Below are 13,844 nucleotides of genomic sequence, written 5' to 3'. Positions count from 1 at the left end.
GCAACATATATTTTAAAACAAGAACATTGTAGGAAAAGCTATGCCAGTCTATCAGTTTGTTTAATCATTTATTTATTGGGATGATTATGGAGCCCTCCTAGATGACTGTGTACTAAAAAAGCCAGCATACAATATTTTAAAGGTACAAATGCAAAGATATCTAACTGGAAACAGTGTCAATCCAAAAAAGACTTACGGCCCACCAGAATGTAGGACTAAATCCAATTCTTCTATAATCAACTCCTCATAAAAATCCTATGGAATGAGAGGGGGATTGCTAAAGGTTCCTTCTCTAAAAGTTAACAAACTTAGGGTGTGTCCAACACCTCACGCGGTGAAAAACATTTAAAACACTGGCCTCTAATGTTGTGCTCACAAAATGCCACATGCATACATGAAATTATACATACAAAAATCAGAGGTCAGCATGAAAATGTACTGTCATTAACTTCAGTAGGCGCAGGATTTCACCCTAAGTATCTTCATGATATTATCACACATCTGACAAATTATTTTAAAATGATTGCTAATACTCATTTCTTAATATACTTAACAGATAGCAGAGACTCCTGATACAAAACACTGAATTACAACCCAGAGTCCTCACTCATAACTAGTTTCTAATTCATGACTGTAGCTGGCCCAATAACTGGACCTGGGGTGGGGAATGATTTGTGAATAATAATCGGACAATGAACAGGAAACATTAATTGAATCAATTATTTGCTGAATACTATTTAGCCACCTGTAACATTGGCTAGACAATGAAAAAAGCATCAGTGTATTTAAATTCAAAACTAATATTAGTAATGAATAATCATTCAGGGCACTTCAATCCATGAAAGATCACCTCTCACTATATGACCACTTAGGCCTGATTGACACACAAATAAATAATAATGATACTTCTTACAGCGCTTGTCATCAGGACAACATAAAGGAGGTTAGTATCATTATTCCCATCTTACGGATGGGGAAACTGAGGCACCAAGCAGTGAAGAGACTTCCCTAGGTCAGCTGACAAAACTGCACTAACTAAAAGTGTTATTTTAAAACCGGTTTAGTTCAAACAAGTGCAACACTGTGTGTGGACGTTCTTCAGCTGATTAAAAACCTGGTTTATATCAGTTTAGTTAACATAGGCATTTTTAAAGCAATGTATGTCCACACAGGGATTTGCATTGGGGTAGCTGAACCAGTGCAAGCTTGTGCATAGACAAGACCTTACTGTAGTTTCCTTAATATCTCCTTGTAATGGACCCTATCCAAGGGCTTGGGCAAAAAACACATTTTGTTATAAAGCAGATGCTGTGTGCACCACATTTGTTCAATTTAACTTTTCAGAGTGAAAGATTAGCTATTTGTTTTCCTCCCCTCAGTGAATTCTTGGGCACATGCACAATGAGTTGGTCTTCTCTCATCATGATTACAGTTTAATATGTGAAATTGAAAGGCTCTTTCTTTAAAGCTTTATAGGACTGAATCTTATTAATGATCTTATATGGATTGGATTGGCTGGATTGAGTGGCTGGATTGGATCGCTTTGGTTTTTAGATCCCTAGAACTTTTAAAAGTATTGCTTGGGATCTTCAGCTTTCCAATTTGATGTGAAAAGTGCAATCTAACTCTCAAATCATTTTAACCCTCCAATTAACATATTCAGCTAGTAGTGGAAATGGGGCTGAACTGGAAAACATTAAGCATTAGTACTTAGTAGTAATAGTAAGGATTTTTGCATGCAGACAGCAGCTGAGTTAGTAACCTCCACAAATTCATTACAGAGTGAATTTGCACAACCATTTTGAACTTTTGCCACAGCGTTTGATATACTGATGTGTATGGGATAAATCTTCAGCTATGTTGGAGGAGAGCTCAGCACAGCTGAAGGGAAGGAAAAGGCAAACTGTTCTCCTACCCACCTTTCTAACAATCCTCTGGCTGCCCAGGGCCAAACTAGCCTCTGGCACAAGTCAGGGCACCTTAAGGACTGCTCTATCATTGCTTGCAACGCTGCCCATCTCTGCCCTCCCCAAAGCTAATGAGGATTACTGGGTACAGCATGCTGCAGCACCATCTTTTTAACCTTTCCCACACTCTGGCCCTCCACCTAGTCCAGAGAGGCTGGCGTAGAGCCAACATAGCTAACTGCACAATACCAGCGATTCCCTTACATCATGGGAATCCCCAGCTGCCCACTGCAGTAGCTTTCTGGCTGCTTTTGCTACCTAAGCATCAGGAACGCAGCAACTGTCTGGCATGTATAAGATTCTACAGAGATGAGCTTCTTGGGATAGCTATAAATAAAACACATTATTTTCATGATGCTGTTAATACATTTTGTTTCAGCATGTTAGAACATATGGTCAGAGGAAAAAAATCAAAACCCAATTAAGATTTTGTGTGTTACCTGAAATTTTTACCTGATAACATTGTGCTAGGTTGGATTAAACCTCATTGAAACTGGGTGGTTGGAGGGAAGGGGTTTACAACCGTCCTTCATATGGGATAAATGTAAGAAACAATTAAGTTCCTTTATGGACTCAGGAGACCTGGATTCAATTCCCAGCCTTGCCACCGGCCTGCAGGATAACCTTGGGCAAGTCATGGCGCCTTTCTGTGCCTCAGTATCCCCTTTTGTAAAATGGCGATTATTTAAAAAGCACTTTGAGATCTACTGATGAGCTCTCTCTAAGAGCTAGGTACTGCTATCATTATTATGGAACTGGATCACTGAAGCAATAGGAGCCTTCACCCAAAACACAAGGACACCCGAGGCTTGTCAGAAATAGAGCTATGTGGGTGGCAGGGGTTCTCTAGGGATTGTTTGATGGAGGTGTGTGTCTCTGTGAGAGAAGAAGCAGAAAGTTACTGCCACCGAAGCATGGATGATCTTGAGAAAAGGTTGAGTGAGAACTTTTGGGTTAAGTGCTGGCAGGAGCTGTGACCAAAGAAACTGTCCGCTGTGGTTTGATTCCTTCTGTGTTCAGGGAATCAGGACTTTGTACAGCCTTTGTAAATAAATAGGATTGCGTCAATCTTCAATTTCTCCTCCTCAGGAGAACAAGTCTCAGGACCCTCAAAATTGGCTAGCTGGTTAGGTCAAAAAGGAGTAACAATATCCTACAATAGAAGCCTACTAAAGTGCAGGAATAATCAGAAAGTACCATTTCTGCGTAGCCTTTCTCACTTATATTCCCATTAACATGGCAGAGAAAGAGTTGGGAAAGAGAGTTGAATTCCATCCTGCCTTATGCACCAGCTACACAATTGCTAACTAAGTTCCAGTTGCAGAATGCAGTGTCTATCAGCACTTTAAAAGACATAGGGGCAGATCTTCAGCTGGTGAAAATTATCATAGGCCCAATGACTTCAATGGACCTCTGACCATTTACAACAGCTGCCCCATAAACTCGTCTTGTCATGAAGGAAATGTGAAGGAATACTTTAGAAGGGGCACTATTGACTTGAATTTTTTTACATTAATAGAAGCAGATGATAGATTGTATGTCCTGATTTTTGGTTTTAAGTTTTTATAAAGTTTTTTCTACTCTCTTGCTGATATTTATAAGCATCTTATAGGCAAACCTCTATGCATGAGTGACTTCAGTGTTTCAAGGATCAAAGCCACAGATCAAATTTCAAATATGCTGAGGCCTACCCCTTCTTTCTTCTTTTCTGGACCCTCACCTGCCTACTGCCTCTTCAGTTTCAACCTTTCTGCTGCTCTCACCCTCTGGCAAAGCAGGTATATAAGCTCCAATCTGAGCATTGCATGAGGGAGACACCACAATTCTGATTCCCACGACAAGAAGTGCAACTGACCATCAACAGAATAATGAAGTTCACCATCTGCAAACTGCTGTTGAATGCACACATTAAAGTGAAACAAGAAAATATTCCCACCCCCAATCTTTTCACTGTTAATGATATTTGATGTTTCTTGTAACTATACTAGGTACAAATTGTTCAGACAGAAATATGGTTGTCAATTTGATAGATTCTTCATTTAAAGGGACACTATCTTTTTATTGCTACTTATTTCACTAAAACGTCCATATCTATAGAAAAGCTGACAGCATAAATGTGACATTGCAGTTTTTATCTGAACATACTTTACATGAGAAAGTACTTCAATGTGCTCAAAGAGCAAAAGTTAATTTGTTTCCTTTTCTATAACTTTTTAATTACTATGCCCTTATAGTAGATCTAGAAAGTCATTGTACATTGCTTTGTTTTCTCCTAATATTAAAAAAAAAATTCTTTGCAGATGATGTGGAAACCTGCATACGATTTTCTGTACACATGGGGCGCTCACTATGGAGACAGCTATAGAGACGTGTTACAAGACCTGCAGTTGGCTTTGGACAAAATGAAAAACCCTTTGACCAAACAGTGGCGAGAGTTAACTGGAGCTTTGATTCTAGTGAACTGCATGGAGATCTTAAGGGCAAATGCTTTCACCAAGAAGGAGGAAGACTAGAATCCCAAATTCTTTTATGGACTATCTATTGGAAAACTATGGTGTTGATTTTTATACTCGTCAATTATTTTTATGACCCTGATTTTCCAAAAGAGAACAGATCCTTTCATTTTAGCTTATTTTTTCTGCACTTATATGTGTTACATACAGCACAGACCATGTGGAACACAATTTATCTGAAGGACCCTCAGGGCCTGCAGAATAATATTTTGAGGACCATGCAGGGGTGAAATTGGAGTTGGAAGGTGAATTAGGTCCTTGAAAAGATTTTAATTCCATGGACCAATTCCGAAATGAAAAATTCACAAGACTACAACTATAGCTTATAATAAAGCCAACTTTTTATTTTGATGTCTATTAAGCCCCACAGGTTCTGGGCTGCTCTGATAGTATTCACTCAGTGTGGCCAAAATTTTCAAAAGTGACAATTTGGGCTCCAATCCTGCAAATTACAACACAAGGATCAGCCGCTGAGCCCATGTGGAAGACATATTGGAGTCAATGAGGTTCCAAGCAAGCACAGAGGATGTTGTGAAGGCCAAACTTACAACAGGGTTCAAAATGGAACTAGATAAATTCATGGAGGACAGGTCCATCAATGGCTATTAGCCAGGATGGGCAGGGATGGTGTCCCTAGCCTCTGTTTGACAGAAGCTGGGAATGGGAGACGGGGGATGGATCACTCGGTGGTTACCTGTTCTGTTCATTCCCTCTGGGGCACCTGGCATTGGCCACTGTCAGAAGAGAAGATACTGGGCTAGCTGGACCTTTGGTCTGAGCCAGTATGGCCATTCTTATGTTACGTTTACACTGGTGTGCCTTTTCATAATCAGTTGCAGTATTGGGGGCCTCACTGCAAGTTCCTTGGGTTTTGGGTGTCCAGAAGAAGACACCTTTAGTCTGATTTTCAGGTGTGGTGAGCTCTTGTAACTCCAATGGAAGTCAATGGCAGTAAAGCTGGCTGGGAAACCAAATATCAGTTCCATGGAATTTTTTCTTTTTGGATTTTTTTCACCCCAAATCAGGATGCCTGGATTCCATCAGGAGTTTCTTGAAATTGAACCTTTTCCACAAAACACTGCAATTTTTATGAATAGACAAATTCTGCCAAAAATATTTTTTCTAACCAACTCTAAACAGGAGCTCAGTACTTCTGTAAAGGCCATAGGTGTCTTAAATTGGGCATTCAGAGAGAGGGGCACCTAAATTAGTGGCCACATCTGGAAATAGCTCACTATTTTTTCTACCACCAAGTCTGTATACATGATGCACAGTGGAATTTTACTAATCTTTCTTTTACATGCTCCCCAAAAGGAGTGGAATCGGATAGAAAAGGCTGATCCATACCAAGCAGTTATCAGAATGGTGGCCACGTCATATGATCCTGTACATAAGCCACTGCCTCTTATATAGCTATTTTGAATGGAAAAGTGGGGGTTGATGGGTAGAGACAGAATGTATATGCCATTATTGTGCATAATTCTCATCTGTGCCATTCCTGAGGGAAAATGGGAGAGAGGGGCAACTAGTATTTTGTCAAGAAAGATATGTGCTGGTCCTATTGTTAACAAAAAGGGTTTAAATTAGGTTCATTTATGATTTATTTATGCAGCAATTCATACTTGCCTGATTTTCACTGATTACATGCTCTGAAATAATCCGGAATAGATACTCTCAAATGAAGTCTTTCCATTGGCCAGAACCAAGCTGCAGTAAACGTGGCACCGCCTTATGGATAACACTGAGTTGTGGAACAACCCCAGTCCAACCAAATAATTCCCGGTAAATGGATGGCATTTAAAACAAACAAGAAAACAAACTTTTGTTAGCTAGAAGGTAGCGGTAAAAATGGAAGCAACCTGCAAATAACTCAAAGAGCAGCTCTGGTGAAGGAGCACCCAAAGGCTCATTTGGATAAACTGGCAAACTCACTGTTTGCCGGCAGTGGTCTGGTTGAAAAGCAAGCCTGAGAGCTGGCAGTTGGAGAGACAAAGCCAAGTTCTACTCTGAGAGTTGTGCATGAACATCTCAGGGCACAGCTGGTTCTTTAATTGCTTCATTTGAGATAACATCCTTTCAGGAGGAGGAAGAACATGATGAATCTAGAACAAAATAGCACATTTACATTTTTTCTCCCTAGGCCTTTCTTTAACAAGTTCCATTGCACAGCCTCTAGGTGTGAAGAGCTTTGGATGGGAGGATAGGGCACAAGCCCAGAAGACCTTTGCTAAATATTGAAGGCCTGATTCCCTTACTTACACCCATTTTGCACTCATGTAATGCAGTTGGCTTCAGCAGAGTTACTCCTGCTTTGCACTAGGGTGAGCAAAGATTTAGGTCCACTGAGTATTAATGCAAAAAATATCTTCTGTGGTGATCAAGGGAATGAAAATAGAATTTGAATACATGGACTACGTAGTGTAGCCTTCTATGTCCCTGAGAGGTGTTTACACCCACACTGTGCTGGCTCTGTGCAGTTGCACAAGGAATTGGGGATAGAAGGTACCACAGAGCTTCCCCATTGCCTTGCACATCTATGGAGGGGCCATCTATTGTTCCCTGTTAGTGCCACAGGTGGCAATGAATCCCTTAAGCAGAGGGGAGGAAGGGACAGGGCTATGGCGGGAGGGATAGTTCAGTGGTTTGGGCATTGGCCTGCTAAACCCAGGGTTGTGAGTTCAATTCTTGAGGGGGTCACTTAGGGATCTGGGGCAAAATCAGTACTTAGTCCTGCTAGTGAAGGCAGGGGGCTGGACTTGATGACCTTGTGACGGGTTGGCTCACAGAAACCCCCTTGGGAGCTGCCACCCGATGTGCAAAGACTACCCCTGCTCCTGTTTTCCCTGGCAGCTCAGGACTCCAGCACCCTGTCTTGCTGAGCCAGACACTCCCGTCTGGCTCCAGACACAGACCCAGGGTCTGAATCACTTGTCCCAAAGCTGCAAGTTTACCTGAAAACAGCTCACAGTAGTGTGCTTGTCTTTAGCACTCAGATGCCCAACTCCCAGTGGGGTCTAAACCCAGATAAATCTGTTTTACCCTGCATAAAGCTTATGCAGGGCAAACTCATAAATTGTTTGCCCTCTATAACACTGATAGAGAGATATGCACAGCTGTTTGCTCCCCCAGGTATTAATACATACTCTGAGTAAATTACTAAATAGAAAGTGATTTTATTAAATACAGACAGTAGGATTTAAGTGGTTCAAAGTAGTAACAGACAGAACAAAGTAAGTCACCAAGCAAAATAAAATAAAATGCGCAGATCTATGCCTAATCAAACTGAATACAGATAATTTCCTCACCAGTTCCAGAGTGCTCCCTTTTACAGGCTAATCTCCTTTTAGCCTGGGTCCAGCAATCACTCACACCCCCTCTAGTTACTGTCCTTTGTTTCAGTCTCCTTCAAGTATCCTGGCGGGGGGGTGGAGAGGCTCCTTCTTTAGCCAGCTGAAGACAAAATGGAGGGGTCTCCCACAGGTTTAAATAGACTCTCTCTTGTGGGTGGAGACCCCCCTCCTCCCTCCTATGCAAAGTCCACCTCCAAGATGGAGTTTTGGAGTCACCTGGGCAAGTCACATGCCCCTGCATGACTCAGTCTTTGCAGGCCGACGCCATTGTCCACATGGCATCTTGCATGTCTCCAGGAAGACTTCTCACGTGGATTGGAGCATTCCAAGATGCATTGTTCCCCAGGTGTCTCCTGATCAGGTACTTAACCTGGCGCATTCCTTCCTAAAGAAGCTGACCAAATGCCTCACAAAGCTTACTTAGAAATCAAGCAAGCATACAGCCCATATTCTTAACCTCGAGTAGAAAATGATATATATGTACAAATTGGATGAATAGATATAGTAGACCATAACCTTTACGGAGATATGTTACATGGTACAGGCAGCGCAAAACATATTCCAGCTATGTCATCCATACATTTATAAGCACCCCCTCCCCATAAAGCCTTATGGGGTACACTGTCACAGACCTTTCAAGGTCCCTTCCAGCTCTATGAGATAGATAGGTATGGTCCATGTCCTCTTGCACTGCTGAGGTGTGTGAAAATGCACACAGTACCTTCTTAAAGAGTAATAGAGGGGCTGTTACACTGTGGACTTCTGGGAAGGATTCTGGTTACATCTCCCAGAATGCCTCCGGGGGTTCCTACTTCAGCATGGCTTGCCAATCCTGCTACAGGGCAGATTTCATTATGGTGCAGTGGTTGACTGAGCCATGCTCAATGTCTTTGCTACTGACTGGGGTGAATAAGTACTTCACTACTACTTACACTCCCTAAAAGCAGACTGACTTGACTCAACTACACCATTCCTTGAACTTCACAGTGCCTTCTTACACCTAGAGATGAATATGCCACCTGGCAATAACCCCTTCTTTGATGTCAAACTCTGTTCAACTTCTCTGCTATTCCCCTGGCAGCAAACATCACATAAGTCCTCTTACATTTACTTCTGCTGCACTGCACATATCTCCAATTTCAATGCCATTTTTTGCATTTCTTCTTATCACTAATGCCAATGCTATTGCTTTTTTCCTCAGCAATAATAATAATGAAAAAGGAAAACATAAGTGTTGCTTCCCAGCTAGAAGAGATAAAAATGCAGCCAGGAGCTACCAGTTACCAAATGGCTGCTTCAGGGTTCCAACTTCTTGGTTCTGTCAAATTTAAAGGACCAACCCTGAAAAGAAGCATGCTGGGAAAAAAGATACTGTGATAGGGCAACCCTACACTACAGAGAAATCACAGTGACCAGGAAATCACTAAGGAGCATGGCTTGTTTTGATGTTATTCCTACTATTGCTATACCATCTCCTCTGATTTTAGCCCTGCACCAGCAATGAAGTGTGACACTCTCAAACTCGAGTTGAATTTGGCCCAAATTATTTAGCAAAATATTGACTTATTGAGTAAGTCAGCTCCTCAGTTTGTGATATTATGTGATTGGTCCTGGAAGTTTGTTTATATCCTGTCCAATTAGGTTGTGCTCTGGGGCCTGCAGCTGTGGTCTTTATTTGCTAATTCCACTTTCATTTTTGCTTTGTACTTCTCCTCATATGAATGAAATGTGCACTTGTGCAATACTTCTGTTTACTTTAGCAGCCTACGCTGAATGTAAAATAATATGTAATAAACTCCACATTTTATTGCTCAAATATTTTAAACCACAAAATGCCAGTTCTAGGTTACTGCTGAGAGTGGAAACAGCTGCTTTCAGCAGCAGCATGCAGTTAGGAGCACATAGCTTTGGTCTTGATTTCTCTTGAAGGGAGTGGAGGGGAGAGGAGAGGAGAAGTACTTTCCCATGAGCCAGCACACATACCTTCTTAGGTCTCTGTGGGGAGGGATGAAAACAACAACCTCTCCCTGCTCCTGGGCGAGGAGAAGAAATCCCCTCCCTAGTTACCATCCTTCAAAGACCCCAGCTTTCCCCATTTTGTTGTTGTCATTACTGTCTTTGAGGGATGGGAAGTCTGGAGATGTTAGCCAACTCCTTTCAGCTCTATAGTCTTTGGTGGAAAGAAGCTTTAACCTAGCCTCCCTCATCACTGTGCAAAGGAGTTCAATATTCCACACCCTTTTTCAAGGAGAGGGTCTTATTGAGATGGGGGCCTGCCCCTGCCCTATCTGGTGGTGAGAATGGGGATCAGTCCTACTGAAGTGGCCCTTCATAGGGCAGACATGTCCCACAATGCAATAAACAAAGGGAGACTCTTCCCAGATGACTCACACAGGAGCAGGTTTCCTCCTGAACCTGGGAGTCAATTCCCTAAGTCCAGTGCTGAGGTATTTCTGCCCCACAGTATTTAACAGGCCTATGCAGCAGGACAGGAAGAAGTGTTTCACAATCCAACAGCTACAAGGTAAGGGGTCAGAAGACAAGTTATTCACCCTCAGAAGGTGTTCTCCTTGAGTTGGGTGGGGAGTGGGGAGGCCTCCTTGATGATTTCTCTGAAAGCAGAAGATTAGGGAGGAGAAATCAGATTGCCCCCTGAAGAGAACATAAGTGATGGGACTAGGCCACAAACCACTCCACAGAAGACATCACAGATAATAGAATAGTAGCAAGGTGTGTGATGGGGGTGAGTATTAAGGGCCCAGCCATCTTCATCCCTTCTCTCTGGGGACAAGAGAAAAGTACAGGGACCTCCACCCTCCTTTCTGATGAGGACAGGCAAGTGAGTGGGATTTGGCATGAGTGTTTTTTCCAGAAGGATTGGGTTTCACATAATGCAAAGTCCTGTTGTAAAACCTAAACAGTTTGAATAGTAAAGCCGGAGGATTATAGAAATTCAAACTCCACAAGCTTCTCTCCACCCAGATAAGGTTTACTTGATTATTACATATTTCTGAGCTTCCTCTTAGTAAGTTGTCAGGTCAGCTGAGATCTTCCATACTATAAACATTTAATTGTTTAGAGTCATAGTGTAAATATTCTATTCTAAACTGAATCCCACTGAGCCCAGTTCTCTGCTGCCTTGCACCTTGTGTCGTCGTTGACATTTATGCTAAATGACAATAAAACACTACAGTAAAATGTTACATCCACTTGACTCCAGTATAAATTTCAGCACAAGGGGCAAGTGAATTGAGAATCAGGCCCCTAGAATTTAAAAAATAGAACATGTGCCAGGGAGACAAGGTGGGTGAGTAAATATAATTTATTGGACTAGCTTCCATTGGTGAAAGAGACAAGCTTTTGAGCTTACATAGAGCTCTTCTTCCGATCCGGGAAATGTACCTCGCCCACATTTTTCCTCTAATGTCATGGGACCAACACAGCTACAACAACACTGCGAACAACATGTACCAGATGCACATTCTGAGCCTGTTTTCCTCCTTCCACACTAGTTTAACTCCCATTAACTTCAACGCAGCTACTCATGATTTTCACTAGTGTGAGGGGAGAATCAAGCTATCTGAGTCTTTGAAGAAGTTTCACAATAATTTTAGATCCGTAAAGCCAGCGCTAATCAGATGTGAGTAATAATAACCATTTTTTCCCTGTAGTTTACTTGCTGTCATTACAGGTCTGAAAATAGGCACCAATTGTAGGAATAAAGGCCTTCTGGTATTATTCTGAGTACAGAAAAATTGTGATTTTGTATTTGTTAACCATTAATTTGTTATCTGAGTTTTTTTTAAAAAAAAATTAGAGTATGTATTTTTAAACCTAATAAACAAGGGAAAATGACTGCGTAGACTGGAATCTTTGCATTGAATCTACAGGATGTTTAAAAAAAAGGTGACAGGGTGAGAGATTGCAGACTCTTTTAGTAATAGGGGAATGATAGTAATATTTCATCCTTTAAAAAAGGAAATACTCTGCACCTTCACCTCTGTTGGTGAAACTTACTAATGTTTTTGCTACTAGGTTAACCACTATAATTTGTACCTCTGACCATAAGCAAAAATACTGCTTCCTGAAACAATAGAATAAATGTAGTATTGTAGGCAGGACTCTGTGTATACCATGGAATTTACTGTGGAATCCACCTTTACCACACAATTGTGCCCTAACATCTCAGATTTTGTTAACAAATATATGTTGCTAGTCTCTATGGTTTTGAAGATAACTGCAAATGTGAACCAAGTGTAAACTAAAGATGTGTTGTCTTTCTGACTCTGCAAGGTGCATGAAACAATAGTTCTGTGTGCTGTGAACTGCCCCATGCATCACTGGCTCAACCCTGAAACCTAATGATGACCATTTAAAATGTCATTACTTGACCAGTTTGTTGTTGTTCATTTTAGCAGACATATACAGTAAGTTTGTCTACCTCTGTCCTAAATGGAGGAGAAGTATTTAATTTAACAAATCACACAGGGACTACTGTACTATGCATATATATATATAAATAATTAAAAACCTGTATTTTTAAATTTTAAACAAACTAAGTGGTATGGCACAAGCCCATTTCTACACAGGGTGGAGGTATGGTGAACTTAGGATAAAAGGCAAAGATGAAATATGAAATACATTCAGTTGCATCACATCGTTTTGAACATTATTTATGGGGTCCCCATAATTTGCTGTTCTCCCCGGGGGAGATCTAAGCCAGCGAGACAAATCTGGAAGGAAATCTCACATCGGAAAGCCTAGTTCTTGAACAGTTCTGATAATGAGTTGTGATGCTTTGGTCTCACTGTGGTTGTTGGGTTTAGTGTGTGGGTGTTGGGTGGTGTTGGTGGCCTCGATATACAGGAGTTCAGAGTAGATGATCTGGTGGTCCCCCTCTGGCCTTAAACTCGATGACTCTATAAACAGCAGTGCAAGTAGGGCGGTCCGGTCCGATCCGCCGTACCAGCAAGATATTTATAGCTGGTACGGCGTACTGGAAAGACAGAGGAGGAGCAGAACGTGAGGCCGTGCCGGAAGCTCCTCTGGCGCAGCTGTACTACCCCCAGCCCTTCCATGCAGGGTCTCCTCCCTCAGTACAGCAGCCCTGCCGGACCACAGGGCTGGGGGCAGTACAGCTACACCAGAGGAGCTGCCGGCGGGGGCCGCCCAATGGCCTCATGTTCTGCTCCTATCCCCGCTGCAGTTTCCGGGAGAACCCTGAGCCTCAGGGCTGTCCTGGGAACCACAGCGGAGATAGGAGCAGAACATCAGGAGCTTCTCCGGTGGCTGTATCACCCCCAACCCTGCCCCCAGAGCCCTGTCCTCCGGCGGGGCAGCCGCTGTACAGATGGAGCCAGAGGAAACACAGCTCTGTGGAAGGGCAGGGGGTGGGGCTGGGGGTTCTGCTCCTTTCCCCACTGCGTTTCCCAGGAGACCCCTGGACTGCAGTGTAGAAAGGAGCAGAACATGGGGCTATCAGGTGACCCCACGCCGGCAGCTCCTCCGGCGTGGCTGTACCAGCCCTTGCCCCTCCCCCAGCCCCGTCCTCTGGCACAGCTGCTGTACAGACGGAGGAGACCCTGTGTGGAAGGGCTGGGAGCAGTACAGCTGCACTGGGGGTGGATGGTGGGGAGGGGGAGAGCATGGTGGCCCTGGGCTGGGGGCGGGGCAGGGAGGAGTCACATGGAGGTTCATGTGAGGAGGTCAAACGCCCCCCATTATCTGCTGCCTCCCCCCCCCCTGTACCGGTAACAAATGGATTCCACTTGCACCACTGTCTATAAGTGCGAAGTGTTATTAGAGTATAAAACCATCTTATATAGTACCATGCTCTATTATTCCTATAAAAGCCTCTCATGCTGTTACTATAGAAGTTATAGAATGCCCTTCTAACTGATGGCTTAATAATACTGCCTATAAAATTTATTGTGTGTAACTGGAAAGTTCTCCCTCGGATCACATTTGCAGCATGGCTAAATAGGATTATCAAATATGAAAAAACCTGCAGTTCC

General features: G+C 42.7%; 1 protein-coding gene across 4 annotated transcripts in view; it reads left to right on the top strand.

Moving 5' to 3' along the window:
• The window catches only part of MACC1 (MET transcriptional regulator MACC1), a 49,295-nt gene extending 37,610 nt beyond the window's left edge, over window positions 1-11,685 (top strand). For all 4 annotated transcript variants that reach the window (XM_065583263.1, XM_042856383.2, XM_065583262.1 and 1 more), the window contains one exon: window positions 4,268-11,685. In XM_065583263.1, coding sequence (XP_065439335.1) covers window positions 4,268-4,480 — 213 coding nt within the window. In that variant the 3' untranslated portion in view covers window positions 4,481-11,685. The remainder of the gene's footprint in view (window positions 1-4,267) is intronic.
• The last annotated feature ends 2,159 nt before the right edge of the window (window positions 11,686-13,844 follow it).

This window comes from Chrysemys picta, chromosome 2 (genome assembly GCF_011386835.1).
Source record: "Chrysemys picta bellii isolate R12L10 chromosome 2, ASM1138683v2, whole genome shotgun sequence".
Taxonomy (NCBI): domain Eukaryota; kingdom Metazoa; phylum Chordata; order Testudines; family Emydidae; genus Chrysemys; species Chrysemys picta.
This window is presented reverse-complemented; position numbering and strand designations above follow the sequence as displayed.